This window comes from Musca vetustissima, unplaced genomic scaffold (assembly GCF_032173495.1).
Source record: "Musca vetustissima isolate MV318-11 ecotype Yass unplaced genomic scaffold, APGP_CSIRO_Mvet_v1 utg16946, whole genome shotgun sequence".
In the NCBI taxonomy this organism is placed as follows: Eukaryota; Metazoa; Arthropoda; class Insecta; order Diptera; family Muscidae; genus Musca; species Musca vetustissima.
In genome coordinates, this window is record NW_026872653.1 from 74631 (window position 1) to 90056 (window position 15426).

General features: G+C 35.8%; 1 protein-coding gene across 1 annotated transcript; it reads left to right on the forward strand.

The window, feature by feature from the left end:
• The first annotated feature begins 8131 nt into the window (after window positions 1-8131).
• On the forward strand, window positions 8132-9751 carry LOC133336009 (uncharacterized protein DDB_G0283697). Its single transcript, XM_061544338.1, has one exon. The coding sequence runs from the start codon at window positions 8132-8134 to the stop codon at window positions 9749-9751; it is 1620 nt and encodes a 539-aa protein (XP_061400322.1).
• The last annotated feature ends 5675 nt before the right edge of the window (window positions 9752-15426 follow it).

Sequence of the window (15426 nt, forward strand, 5' to 3'; positions counted from 1 at the left end):
ACTGAAACGGAAAAAAATCTGAATGTCTGTTTCTGAAATTAAGTTCAGTTATCCGAACTTATCATAACATTTTTTTCAGTTTTAGGAATTTCATAATTCTTATTTTTTCATCGAATTCGTAGGTTTCGAATTTTATGAAAATAGGCGATAGAAATTGGAATTGGTTGACATGTTCAAAGCTTAAGGGATTTTTATTATGAACTGTTTTTTTATGCGTATTTTTAAAATACGCGGCTTGTAACGAATCTTACTTATTATGTGGTCTATAATATAATATTTATTATAGATTAAAAACGGAAAATATCGGCCCATGCTTTTGAAAAGGTTTTATACTAACCGATTTAAGTCTTTTCAATAGCTGACTTGCCTCTAATATGGGGTTGTGAATGAGTAACATATTTCCTTGCAACATTTGTTCAATATAGATTAAAATTTTTACGTTGTCCCTATTTAAATTTTGGTTATCATCATGAAGGATTTAAATAATATCTTAGTAGGACGAACTCCTCAAAATTTTGTAAATTATATGGAACCTCGTATTGACATTTCCCCTATGAATGGTGCATTCTGTATAATATTTTGGTACATCTTTGCTACTATAGAAATGCTTAACCGATTTTTTTTCGAATTTTCCAAATGGTTTTAAAAGTTTGACCGAACGAACTTAACGCTCTTCGACGTCAAATATTATATATTTGACACACAGGTTCCATACGTCGGAAAAATCATTAATTGCAGAAAAATATCTGTAAGGGTGGGCTTTGAATATTCTGTCATTATCTTTCACTCTCATGATTTCCAGTAATGCAGAGTGATTTGAAAGAAAATTGCATTATTTGACTTCAAAGGCTATTTCAGTTATCCGATATTTTCAGTTATGCGAAGTTTCACTTATAAGGAGTAAATTGTGGGCGATTAATCTAAAATGTAATGATGCAGGAAATCAGTTTCACTTGTCCGATATTTTTCAGTTAAGCGACTTACAGTAAAGCGGAGTCGACTGTAATATTAAATGTTTAAACTTAAAATATACATTAAATATTTATTCTATAGAGTTGGTAATTTTTTTTTAATAGTCTTAGATTTAAAAATACAAATTTATAAAAAAAGAGTTCCCATTAAATTTGTCAGACACTGTATATTTCAGAAAAAGCAAACAATACTCCCAAAACTCCATTGAAAAACAAAAAAATAAATAAAATAAAACCATAATTATAAAATGATTTTAATCATAATGAAAAGAAAAAACAACAACAACAAAAATTATTGATAAATTAGATTATGATACCAATGTATTTTATGTATTTCTAAGAAGTATTTGAATGTGTTTTATTTGGAAATTCAGAATGATAGACGAAAAGTACATAAAACACACACTGAACACACATACACACACAAACAAATCAGAATTGGTAGTTTTTAAAACAAAAAACAAGAAATAAAAAAAATAAATATGGAACAAAAATAAATATGTATGAACATTTCCAATATTGTATTTAATAAAACTACAAAAAAAACGAACAAAAACAAATGAATATTTCAATAAAAACGTGTCCGAAAATTTTCGAAATTGTTATTAAATTATAGGTAGGCAGATTGGTTTATTAAAAAACATGATTGGCTGCCGTATAAGAAATATACAGTAGCTGACATTTCGCTCATTCTCTGCATAATTAACACAAAAATCGATAATTTTAATTTATGTCGGTCTTGCAGCAAATCTGCGATATACATTTTGAGCATGATGTTAACGGAATATATCTGGCGATTTTTAATTGGCTAAAGCAACAAATGTCCATTTTGGAAATTTGATGGGAAGTATCAAAATAATTGCGATACCAAGGTCTACTACGAGGGCAGTTCGGTAAATTCTTAGCCTAGCACAAAAAGCGCGGTATAAACAGAAAAATGTTAAGTGTTTTGGAAACTTCCATCTCTGTTATGAACACATGTTAAATTTTGCTTCGATCTGGCAACTTAGATTTTGTTTTGATCTGGCAACTCCTTCATATAGAAACATGTGGTCAAAAACGACGCATCCGCAATTTTCTTACATTGGAATCATGTATTTCTAACTTTTCCCTTGTAAAAAATTGCGAATGCGTCTATTTTGACCACCTGTTTCTATATGAAGGAGTTGCCAGATCAAAACATAATCTAACATGTGTTCTTAATGGAGATGGAAGTTTCCAAAACACTTTTGGCTGTGTACGATCGTTTTTGGATATTATCTTTTTGGAAGAAAACCTGGCCACGTGTATTCACGGATCGCCAATTCCTGCGGCCTTAAGGAACTGAGGACCGCCTTCGAACACACACACACACACACTTTTGGCTAAGAACTTTCCGAACTGCCCTCGTATAGATATTTTAGGTCTATGCCCGTTTTTATAGGCGAGCCAAAGTTCCAATATATAGGCGGGTTGAATCTTAACATCATAGACCAACCGAACACCGTCTTAATAGACGAACTGAAGCCAGTCTTTTTAGATGAGTGGGAGCTCTTGCAGAGACCACCATCAAGAAACCCGTGGTGCGATTAGGTAATGCTACTGAGGCGAAAAACGCACTGCAGATAGTAGCAACACGTAATGCGAAGGAAAATTATCGGGAGAAAAGGAGAAACGTACTTTCAGATAAAAAAGTAGAAAGAACAAGATAGAAAGAACAATTCGAGATGTACAGGAGTCAGAATGAAGTCCGGAAATTTTACCAACGAATAAAAAACCAAACCGACGGCTTTGGTGCGGGCAAATCCTGCTGTAGAGATGAAAATGGAAATCTTGTGACAGATATAGACAGCGAGTTGTGGATCTGGAAGGAGCATTTTGAAAAGCTTCTGATATCAAATAGTGACGGTGAAGAAGATACCCAGAACCAATAAAGTGATGACGGTATACAGTGTATACCACCTAGCCAAGATGAGGTCAGAGTAGCAATTAATCGGCTGAAGAACAATAGAGCATCAGGTACCGATGAATTACCAGCCGAACTATTCAAGACAGGTTACCTGGACAGGAGCTCCTGCTCATTTGTACAATTTGGCTAGAGGAATGTATGCCCAATGATTGGGACCTCAGTATCCTGTGCCCCGAGCACAAAAAGGAGACATTACGAAATGTGCCAACTATAGAGGAATAAGTCTCCTCCTGAACGACTGAAGGCAATTATTGTACCATACCAATGCGGTTTCAGGCCTGACAAATCCACCACTGACAAGATTTTCACTCTGCGCCAGATCCCGGAAAAAAATGCACGAAAAAACATCGACACATACCACCTATTCGTAGACTATAAAGCCGCATTCGACAGCCCCATCCGTTCAGAGGTGTTTAAAGTCATGTTTGACATTCCTGCAAAATTAATACGGTACAATTAAAACTGGTACAATGTCAGCAGTTAAAGTCAGAAAGGGCCTCTCGGAGCCTTTCAATACCGAACGAGGATTCAGACAAAGTGACAGTTTGTCGTGTGACCTGTTCAATATCCTGTTGGAAAAAGTCATACGAGATGCAAATGCGAAAGAAATGACACTCTGTACACCAAACAGCATATTTTACTCGCTTACGCCGATGACATCGACATAATAAGCCACCTTTGAACGAATTGAGAAGGAGTTTGACAAAGTGGGACTGGCAGTAAATGGCGAAAAGACCATGCTGACGCGCAAGACGTCCAGTAGACTCGGACCAACTGTGGAACTTGACAACAACAGCTTCGAGGTAGTGAATGATTTTATTTAGCTCGGTACCGCCATAAACAAAACTAGTAACATCAGCCGTGAAATCCGGAGGAGAATAGTGTTGGTCAACAGATGTTACTATGGTCCACGTAAGCAGTTTAGAAACAAGGCCATCTCCTGCCAGACCAAACTCAAACTGATTTATGGATCTGAAGCATGGGTACTTGCGCAAGCAGATGAGGCAGCTCTTAGTGTGTTTAAGAGAAAAATTCTCCGGAAGTTCTATGGGCCAATTTGCGTTGACGGTGAATATCGCCGTCGAATGAACCATGAGCTATACCATCTATTCTCGGACATCGACATAGTCAGACGGATCTAGCTGCAGCGACTACGTTGGCCAGGGCATCTTGTGAGAATGGATGAAGATGCACCAGCTCAGAGGGCATAAAAAAGCGAGCCAAGACCTACGCGCCTGGAAATCTTTTTTACAACCGTTCTGACACAAGTCAGCTAAGTAAGTATATATATTTATTTATTCGAAGACTTATACAGTTTTGGGCGTGATACAATAGTTTTTTTATCCAAAATAAATTAGTGGTTATTGCCAAATATAATCCATTAGTTCTTTCTATACCAATTTTTTTAATTTCATAGATAGTTTTATTTCTGTGATGCCTAAATGGATTGTTTCCCTAAAGAAATAACATTTTGGGTATTTCCCAATAGATAAAAAATCTCTTATATGGAAATTAGAATACAGAACGACAATAAATTTTATTAAAAAAAAAAAAAACAAACAAAAAACTAAATAAAATTCGGCCAAAGACCCTGCTTTTGGCGGGTCTTAAGATCATTTAAGGTAATTAAAAACCACACAACATCTATTATATAATTTTGTCATAAGTATGTAGTACAAAATGATAATATCTAAAATCTATCTCAATTGCTTAGGAAAAAAACTACAAATTTTCCCAAATCATTTTTATCTACATCTTGTCAACTTGTCGTAACTTAAGTTGTGCACTTAGAAAAAACAAACAACGGTTCAATCGCGTTGTTGGTTAAGCGTTTCTTTGACGTCAGCGTTATTACATGCGACTAACCATTGAGAACAACTTTTGCGGAGCACAATCTTTTGGGTAACCAGAAATCAAGCTATAGCTCTATATCCAATCTTTCATTTATTCATTCATTACTTCATTCCAATGACAACAGTAACAACAACCTACTAACCAAATTTAGAAACTTGTTGTTGGCATTTGGTCGCCAAAATCGAAAACCCAAACAAAACAACATGAAAAACACACAAAGTACAAAATCTGAAAAAAAAAAATATATAAAAATAAATTATATATTTAAGTCCAGCTGTCTTGTTGTTGTTGTGCTTCAGTCAAAAATTTATTTTCACAATTTTCCATAAAGCTGTAAAAATTGATTTTAAAGCTGTTACTGTGGTCCCAAATGCATCCGAATTTAATAACATAAGATATCATTACATGGTGTTTCATGGACCAAAAACTTCTATAGTCACGTGTTCAGTAGAAAAAGTTTTTAAATATGTTTTAAAAATCCAAATATTTGTTATTCTTTAAAGTAGGATACATCCAAAAATACTTTAGGTATTTAAACTTCTGCAAAGCACTTCGATATCTAATTTTCTTAAAAGTCGTATTGAGCATCAGCATAATTACATGACTGAAACAATCAGACCCAGCGAAGGTAATTGATGCAGCCAGATATTTGATCAACTCAGAGTTTTATATCAAACATGGAATTACAATTGACGAAATTTGTGTTGAAGGATTTAATACTTCACAGGTCCTTCCTTTTGTTGCCAATCATGAAGACCGGGAAGCAATTGACAATATTTTCAAACCCAAGTAACGAATGAATCCACTATCGATGATATTCCCCTTGCCGAATATGCAATAGAGAATCTCAATACAGGCGGTCAACAAACAATGCTTGAGTGTTGAAAATGTATCTCACCAACGAGTTGTAATGGCTTCAACCAATAGATATGGTAGTTGGTGCTGATTCTGAAGAGTTACTCTTACAATCTATCTATTGTGACAAAAAACGCTTCTATACCGAATCATATTCAAAAATTGTGCGCTCCGAGCTCCACCGTTATGACAGGCGATGCTTTAAAGTATATAAAATACTTTATAACTAAAAAAATTGGAGCTTTTAACTAGTAAAACAGCAACGTCAATCGCTCTGAAGAAACACACTCGATATGGAATAGCGCTACGTAGTTGAGCGTAAAAGTCGACTTTTAGACTTTTCAATTTTTGTCACTGACCAAAAAGCCGATTTTTAGACTTTTGCTTTTGACTACAACATCGACTTTTCGATCTTTCGATTTTGTCAAACCTGATCAAAATCGATTTTCACCTAAAAATTTTATTTTTTATATGAATTTTTGGTAACAGATAAAATTAAGTTCAGGAATGTGTAATTTTTCGTTAAGTTGGACTTCATAATATTAAAATAAATATTTATGAAGAAAATCGAAATCGGCGTTCAAATACGCATCTCCTATGACCTTTTCCAGCAGGATGTTAAACAGGTCTCACGACAAACTGGCACCTTGTCTGAATCATCGTTCGGTATAGAAGTGATCCGAGAAGTCCTTTCCGACATAACTGCTGACATTGTGCCAGTTAAAGTTATCCTGCATAGCCGTACTGGCTTTAAATACATCTGAGGGGATTGGGCTGTCGAATGTGACTTTGTAGTCGACAAATAGGTGTAATGTGTCGCGGGCGTAGTGTGAAAATCTGGTCAATGGTGGATTTTGCAAAGCCAATATTGCCATTGGCTTAAGTCGTTCACACAGCACTTTATATACGATGGGAAGAGGACTTATTCCTCTATAGTTGGCACATATCTTCTTGTCTCCTTTTTTGTGCATGGGAAATAGGATGCTTTGGTTTCAATTATTGGACATGCATCTAGCCAAGTTGTACTAATCAGCTGGTGCGTGCTCCTGACCAGAATCTAACCACCGGTCTTGAATAGTTCGGCTGATAAGCCAACGGCACCAGATGCTTTGTTATTCTTCAGCCGATTAATTACTGTTGTAACCTCATCTTGGCTAGTTGGTATACAATCTATTCCGTCATCTGGGGTATCTTCTTTACCGCCACTTTTTGATACCAGAAGCTTTACAAAATGATCCTTCCAGATTCTCAACACGCTATCTGTATCTGTCACCAGGTTTCCGTATTCATATCTACAGGAGGAGGTGCATGCACCAAAGCCTTCGGTTTGGTGTTTTACTTTCTGGTAACATTTTCGGACTTCGTTCCGACTCCTGTACATCTCGATTTGCGCAAATAAGACTGATGTAGAAGAACTTCGCTTTTATACGGATTATAGCAATTCGCTCATTAACTGGAGTGAATCTGGAGACGAGGTCTTTCATTCTCCTGTTAACCATAAAACGGCAGTACGGCAATACAGGGTGTAATCATTTGACTTACTTACGTCTGTCCCTCTCCATCCTATTTCATGTAAGGCAATAATATCGGCTTTGCGCCAAGATATATATAATTAGGTAGCCGCATCGGCCCAAAATTATAAATGAAAATCTTAGAATTTTGAAGAGCTTGTTTGGCAATACTTTTATTAACATTTTCTACAAGAATTTGTGTAAAAAAAATCTTGTCAATCTGTTTGTTTTGGAAATATATTTTTGACATATCAAAATACAACAACCGATGTTTGTTGTAGAAATTAGCCTATGCGGCTACCTTACTGAATATACCATGGTCGGGCGCCAGTTTCTCTCAACGGTATTCTCACACATCAATTGATATATTTTGACTTTTTAGTAGGTAGGTGAGTAAGTTTTAGCTGTAAACTAAAACAAACAGACCTATAATGAAGCGATTTCTGTGCCAAACCAATTAATGAACCATATGTAAATACAAATACGCTTATTTGAATACCATAAATTAGTATTCTGCTTCGGGAAATAACCAGTTCTTCAGAGAACACCTGGTCTATTTATTGTCATACGAAAAATATATAAAAAAGTTACTTCTATAAAATTCAAAAACATCTTATTTATTTCTCCAACAATGTAAAATCTCTTAATAACCCTTTATATTGCAGGAACCTCAAAAAAGATCAATCAAAACCACTGTGCCTTGATTATGTCAGTTAAGGTTGTCTACCAAAATGTTTTATACGTTAACATGGTTCAAACGCCTACAGTGGCAGCACAGGCAACAAAACGAAACAGCGACATTTTTTTCTTTGAAACAAAACAACTCACGACGGATCGATCAATGAATCTGAATGTGAGAATGGAAACGGTCATTTCAATTTAGTAGAGTTTAAGACAACGAACGGTTAGGACGCGTTTAAAATCATAAAGGTGAACACGGACAGAACGGGAAAATGTTAAACGGAAAATTTTTTACGGGTCTACCGCCCAAAATGATAGAACGTGGAGGTAGCGGGGCCACACCAAATCGTCTGGAATCTCATTTATTTTGGCCTGATGATACCAAGGCAGAATCTGCTGTTGAACATCGTCTGAAACGTCGGAACAGTGTACAATTGCAGGCCAATGATAAACCCCAGGTTACCAAACAATTTTCCGTGGGCGGGGCAAATGAAGTGGATACCAAGCGGAGATTTAGCAAGGAGTTTTCACAGTCATCAATCCAGTTTTATGATAATTTAAATGAAAATGATTCGATGGGCAATAGAAGACCTCTACTGAGATCAGGTGTGGGCAAAAAAATGGAACTAACAGAAAAACCAACTGCCACTAAATTAGAACTGCCGGAAACTATTGTGGATGAAGCCTACACCACTGCCAAACGAAAACAGGCTTATATGTCGAAAATCCAGTTCTACGACTATATCAATGAACAAGACGAGGAAGGGGCCAAGCGTCAACAGAATAATTATCGAAAACCCAAAATGGATATGAACGATAAACGTGAAATGGAATTGAATTCGAAGAATAGTCCAAAACTGCAAATAAAACGCGATGTACGAAGTCTCAGCGAGGAAAAGGAGATACCGAAAATAAATAATCGTTATAACAAAACGCTGGAAAGACCTTCAAGGCCAATTAAGGAAGTTAATGTAGCCAAGGGGAACTCTAATCTCCAATATCGCGAACGCAGGGATGATAGTTATGACAGATCGAATATTAGATCAAATGAAAGGAAAAATTCACGTTATGACAAGCAACCGGTTAGAAATGTGGAAAAATCTGAAGATCGCTATGAAAATGATCGTGATTATTATGAAAAACCTACCAGATCAGTATTAAGCAAGGAAAGGAATTATGAGGAGAGGGAGGAACCTCGTCAACGTTATAGAACCTATGATCAAGCGGAAGACTACGTTGAGGAACCTCAATACAGACGCATACAAAATGATACTAAGAAACCAAACCGCAGAAATGAGGACAACTATAATTTCAACGAAGAAGCAGATGAAACTGGCGAAAGAATGCGAAAAGTTCGCATAGAACCATCACCACCCCGAAGACATCAATATTATCGCGATGAGTATTATGAAGACGAACAACGTCCCAGCGAAAATTATAGACGTAATCAAATATCTACTACAAGAAATGTAACGAAAAGAGGAAATTTACAACAACGTTCGGAAAATAGGTCATACGATCATTACGATGAACATGATGATACCCACAGCCAGCCATATGAGGACAGATATGAAGGACAAAGACAAACCAGTCACAAAGAAAATGTTAAACGAAATGTCAATAAATTAAATAACGAAATGTATTCAAGGAGATATACTGCATCGCCCTCTCCGGAACCACGCCGCACACGAACTAGCACACCAAGTGCATCACCTGAAACAGCAAAATCGCCATCGCCACCACCACCATCATCATCGGCTGAGGTAAACAAACCTCGCAAACATTTGCGCAGTAGTTTATGTTTTCATGATGGTGCAATTATAGCTGAGAATGACGATGCGACGCTGTCGCCCACATCTGAGAAACCAGCACCGCGTCGTAATATTCGCAGCACCGCCACCAAACGGGTTAGTGTAGGTTTGCCGGATTGATTGGAGAACAAACAACATTAACACACTCTCAAACTCTCGAAACTAAATAAAATGTAAATAACAACGTACGACTCGAAGTGGTAAATGTCGTTAGTCGAGTGCTCCTAATGTCGGACGGACGAATAGACAGACACAATACGATGGTGTCACATGCATTTCAAGTGTGGCTTAATGATTTGCCCTCTACCGGTGCGGAGTATGTGAACAAGTGTTGCCTTTTTGAGAAATGTCAAAATTGTGTGTGCGTCTGTGTAATTTTCCTCCATCCTACTACTAACACAATATTCATATTCGTTAACGTATTAATTCAAAAACGAATTCTCATTTTTAGAATTATTATTTTTATTATTGTCGAAACCAAATTTAACACCCACTATCAACAACAAAATTGAATAAAATTTAAACATCACCTTTTTTATTGGTCGACTTTTGCACTTGATTCGAGTTATTGTCATGTGTTGAATTTCTTTTTATTGTTGTTGTAGTAATTAATAAATTGCCGATTTTGTATATGAAATACGATGTAATTATTGTACTTAATATTATCCGTGTATTAGTATATAAGAAATAAATTAATAATAACAAAAGTTGTCTTTTTTGCAAAAAAAAAAAAAAATAACTTGCCATTTAATTTTTTCGAAATATTCGCCGGAATTTAAATAATGTCTCGTAAATTTCGATGAAATACACTCCTTTTGAAAGGGATATTCCGCCTAACGGTGACCTCCATCCTTAATTTTAAAAATCATTATTTTTTTAATTCTTGCATTTTCTTGCTTTTGTTCCTATTATTAGGAAATAAATAAAATAAGATTGAGACTTTTGGATGAAATCTAGAGGAGTAAGATATGCCATTTCCATTAGGAATTTCGCTTTCTATACTTTCCTAAGAAATAAATCTCATAATCATTGGAAAATTTACTGCAAATTCAGAAATAAAGCAAAATGCATAATTCGCCGAGAAAGGAGACACAGACATGGATTCTGCGAGGATGTGGAAATGTCTAAGAGGTTCGCTTTCTCTACTTTCCTAAGAAATAAATCTCAAGATAATTGGAATCTCATAATCATTGGAAAATTTACTGCAAATTCAGAAATAAGACAAAATCTATAATTCGCGCGAGAATGAAGACACCATTACTGCACGGTTTTTAACGGCATGGATTCTGCTAGGATGTGGAAATATCTAAGTTCTGGGTGTATGGATAACGATCATGATGAGATAAATATTGATGTTAACTGCATAAACGATTTCTTTGTAGACTCTTGGTGTTAATGGATTTTCCCAAATCGATTTTGAAAATTTTATCGACTCCAATACATCCTTTTTATTCCAATGTGTTGATGAAAATTAGTTTATTGAAGCCATGCTGAAAGTAAAATCAAAGTCAATGGGTGTTGATGGCATATCAATAAAATTTCTCAAACTAGTTTTCCCCTACATATCTGGCGTGATCATGGATCTAGTAAACTACATCATAACAACTTCGGAATTTCTAGTAGGTTGGAACACGGCTCGTGTGGTTTCCATTCAAAAATGTCATTCTGTTCGTTATTTCGATTATCTCCGTCTGATTTTACCAGCGCTTTCTAAGATAGTGGAGTACATTATTAAAAAAAAAAAACAAATCCTTCAGAACGGTGGAAATAAGATAATTGAATCCCAGTATGCATTTCGTCAAGGTTACAATACTATCCATTTGATTATTAAATTGACTGAAAACATTAGTACTAATCAGCTGTTTTATAAACATGTTTGACAAAAATTACAAATTCCGAACAAGAATTGCATTTTTATATTAATTTAGAGATTGTCAGTATCCAACAATGCAGGGTTATCAATTCCGTACTTTCAAATGTGTTAATGTAAATAAAACACATATGAAATATGTTGTCCTGTTATGTCTTTATGGTACGTTTACATTGGAACGGATTTTCCATTTTATAAAAAATCCTCATAAATTAGGTTAACCCGCTAAAGAGTTCTAATGTAAATGCCGTTTTATCTCCCCCACTATTAGGTGGACTGAAACATTCCTGCAAAATTAATACGGCTATGCAGGATAACTTTAACTGGCACAAGGTCAGCAGTTAAGGTCGGAATTGACCTTTAAGAGCCCTTCAATCAAAACGAATTGAAATGGAGTCTGTCAAGTTGGACTGACAGTAAATGGCGAAAGACCAAACTTATGGTATCAACACGCAAGACGTCCAGTTGAATCGGACCAACTGAGGAACTTGAGAACAACAGCTTCGAGGTAGTCAAAGATTTTATATACCTTGGTCCCTTCATAAATAAAACTTATGGCATCAGTTTTGAAATTCGGAGAAGGATACTGCTGGCCAACAGATGATACTATGGTCCAAGTAAGCACTTTAGAAACAAGGCCACCTCCTGCCAGGCCAAACTCACACTCTACAAGGCTCTGATACTACACGTGCTGATTTATGGATCTGAAGCGTGGATACTTGCGCAAGCCGATGAGGAAGTCCTCGGAGTGTTTGAGAGAAAAATTCTCCGGAAGATCTATGGGCCGATCTGCGTCGACGGTGAATAGCGCCGTCGAATGAACCATGAGCTATACAATCAATTCTCAGACATCGACATAGTCAGAGGGATCGAGCTGCAGCGACTACGTTGGTTAGGCCATCTTGTGAGAATGGATGAAGAAGCCCCATCTCAAAAGACATATAAAAGCAAGCCTATAGCTGACTCAGAAAGGGAAGGCCACGAATTAGATCACTAATGCACAAAATAGTACGATAGCGGTGATGGCTAAACACGTTTTCTCTCTTTCGTCGATCATTTTTGATGATGATCTCTCAGTTGCGCTCTCACACACCTTCTCTTAATTTAGTTCTGTTCAACACTGAATTAGATGTAATGATCAAGTGGAAGAGGAGATTTTCAAACATGGTCTTTCAAATTGGAAGAGCTGCTTGCATGACCGACGCGTCTGTAGATCTTTTTTATGCCCGGCTTATGGAACAAATGGTCCGTCACAAGCCTGCTAAGCAAATTATAATAAGTTATTAGTTTAAACGCGCTCTAAAGAATCTTGAAGTTTTGTATACTGGTCAGTGTTGGAAAGGGATAGGTCTGTGAAAATTCGTACTATAAGGGTACGGAACGTTTAGAGCTAGAATGTTCTAATTTGGTACCACTATTTATCATACAAATTTAAATCATCTTGAGAATTGACCATGTCTATCTGTTTGTTGAAATCACGATAGAGCTCGCAATATTTAAGCTGGAGCTTTAAAAGCGTCCATATTACGGTGTACCACCAATATACGGTATTATACACACGTTTTTTAACCAATTTGGCATTTTTATGCTCTCATTCGGTAGAAAATGTTGTTACCAATTATCAAAGATAAAGGTACGTTTATATTTTTAAAATCCATTTTTTAATCCAACAGGATTGACATTTGGGATCGAGCGGATTTAGTAGTCTAAACGTAGCCTAAGCTTCAGAGAGTTGAGGGAACATTTGTCAACCAAATAGGTTGTAATCATATATTTTAGATTCTCATTGAGAATATTACCAACTAGAATACAATAACAAATTATCCAGTAGTATATTGGCACATTTTTCAGTTGAATTGACCATAAGTTGGGTGGCAAATCTTCCGCACTTTGGTGCACTTTGGGTGCCAATATCAGCACACTTTTTGGTATAGTCCCTAATGGTACATCTTAAATTTCAGTATAATGGATAGTTTGGGAACAATTTGTTACGTGACCCTTTTCGCCACTGGGAGATGTTCAGGTAACTCCAGCCAGCTCCGCCGCCTCTCATAAGGGGGGGTCCCATCCCGCATTCCCAGCACAGGAACGTACACAGTAACCTAGATGATAGGTTTACATCTACAAAAATACTAAATCTAAAACTTTCCAACTCCATCAAATCCAAACCCGTATGACCTATTTAGCCGCCCTCCCTACCTTGGTCAACCCTTCCCATCATTATCATATTGACCCCTAATCCCGCTCCATAACATACCACTTACCTCACCTTTAAGTCCCTCCTTCCTTCTTCAATCACAAGTCCATTATGTTCTCTTAATACTATTTCACATGTCTTTTATTACAAACAAAACTAAACCTAATCTTATCTCCGCTATTTTTGTATACCCTATATATTTTCTATTTAATACTTTCTAGTTAAAAGTGATAATTTATTTATGTATGGAATTACTGTATAACAATTTCTGATTACTACAAGTAAAATTAATTCTATTTATTTTCCTTATATTTATAGGTATTCCGAAGGATAAATCGAAAGGTCTGTTGACCCAAAACAAAATTCAAAATTGAAGTCAAATTTTATGGTCTTTAGAACCCACTAAAGAGTTTTAGCGCACGCCCAATTCACTGGACTACTACGGGTAAAGCCAATTCCTAATCGTTCCTAATAGAGCTCTATTTGTAACATTTAGATGCTATGCATACAACCCAACTGTGGTTTCTAACAGTAATAAAAATTAACTCCAATATTATTATAAATAAATATTATTAAAAAAATTAAACTAATTAAGATACAAATAAATATTCACTTAAAACCAACCTAGATACATAATAAGACTAATCACAAAAATGTGTCATATAACAATGATGAACTATAAATTATAAAAAAAAATAATAAATAAATATAAAAATTAAGTTGTCAAAATTGGGTTTTACTGTCGTTTGAATTTAAATACTGGTATGCTTTTTGGTGGTGTGATAGAAATTCGTGGACGTTAGCTTCCGTTGTTACCGCTAACTTATACCATTTTTTTCGGAGGTTTTGCCTTCATTACTTTATATATCAAACACACACCAATATTAAGTATTATTAATTCCACGTAAAAGTTAATATGGTGCTGAGCACCGTGGTATAATAGAGTGAGTCTCCAGTTTTTCTGGGAGCAAAGGTCCTTAGTTACCGGGTAGTAATAATATAGCGGTACAATATATTTGGTTGGATCCTACCTCTTTTCGTAGTGTCACCGTTACAAATGCCGGTCTTTACTTATAACTCTCGGACTGTCCTTTTTATATGGTTAGTCCCTGCTAGCCTCTTGTGAACGTTTAACTTTTGATCTAAAACCGTTCACACTTTTGGAAGAGCACTTCTTTTTAGGATTACGGAAGGATAATAATCGGGAACTTCTTGATCACTTGGACCTACCCAAAACAGAGATTCAGCTTGTTACAATATATTCTTTCCATTAATAACTGGGTTTAATCACTTTTACCTTTGCCTTTTTGAATTATGTGCACTTTTCTCTGTACACTTATAAATTATCAATTGTTATACACGTAAAATACACGTATACACCTTATTATCGTTGACTCAACTAATTAGCACTCAGCACCAACTTATACAATACTGACTTCTCTGCCATTCTATGGGCTATTTATATGTTCGGTTTATTCTTGGAATATTTCCAGACCCGACATTTTCTCCAAATCTTCTTATTACATCTTATACTACCGCTAACTCTTTTCCTCTAGTCGATCAGACAATTTGGTATCATTACTCCTATCATCTCTCTTATTTCTTTACATATGTTATCATTTGGCATACATCCATTCAATTGTCCCTGTTTAATGTCCGACATTTCAAAATTTTAAATAAATCCGACATTTTCTGATTTTGTGAACATGCCATCTACCTTACTTGCTT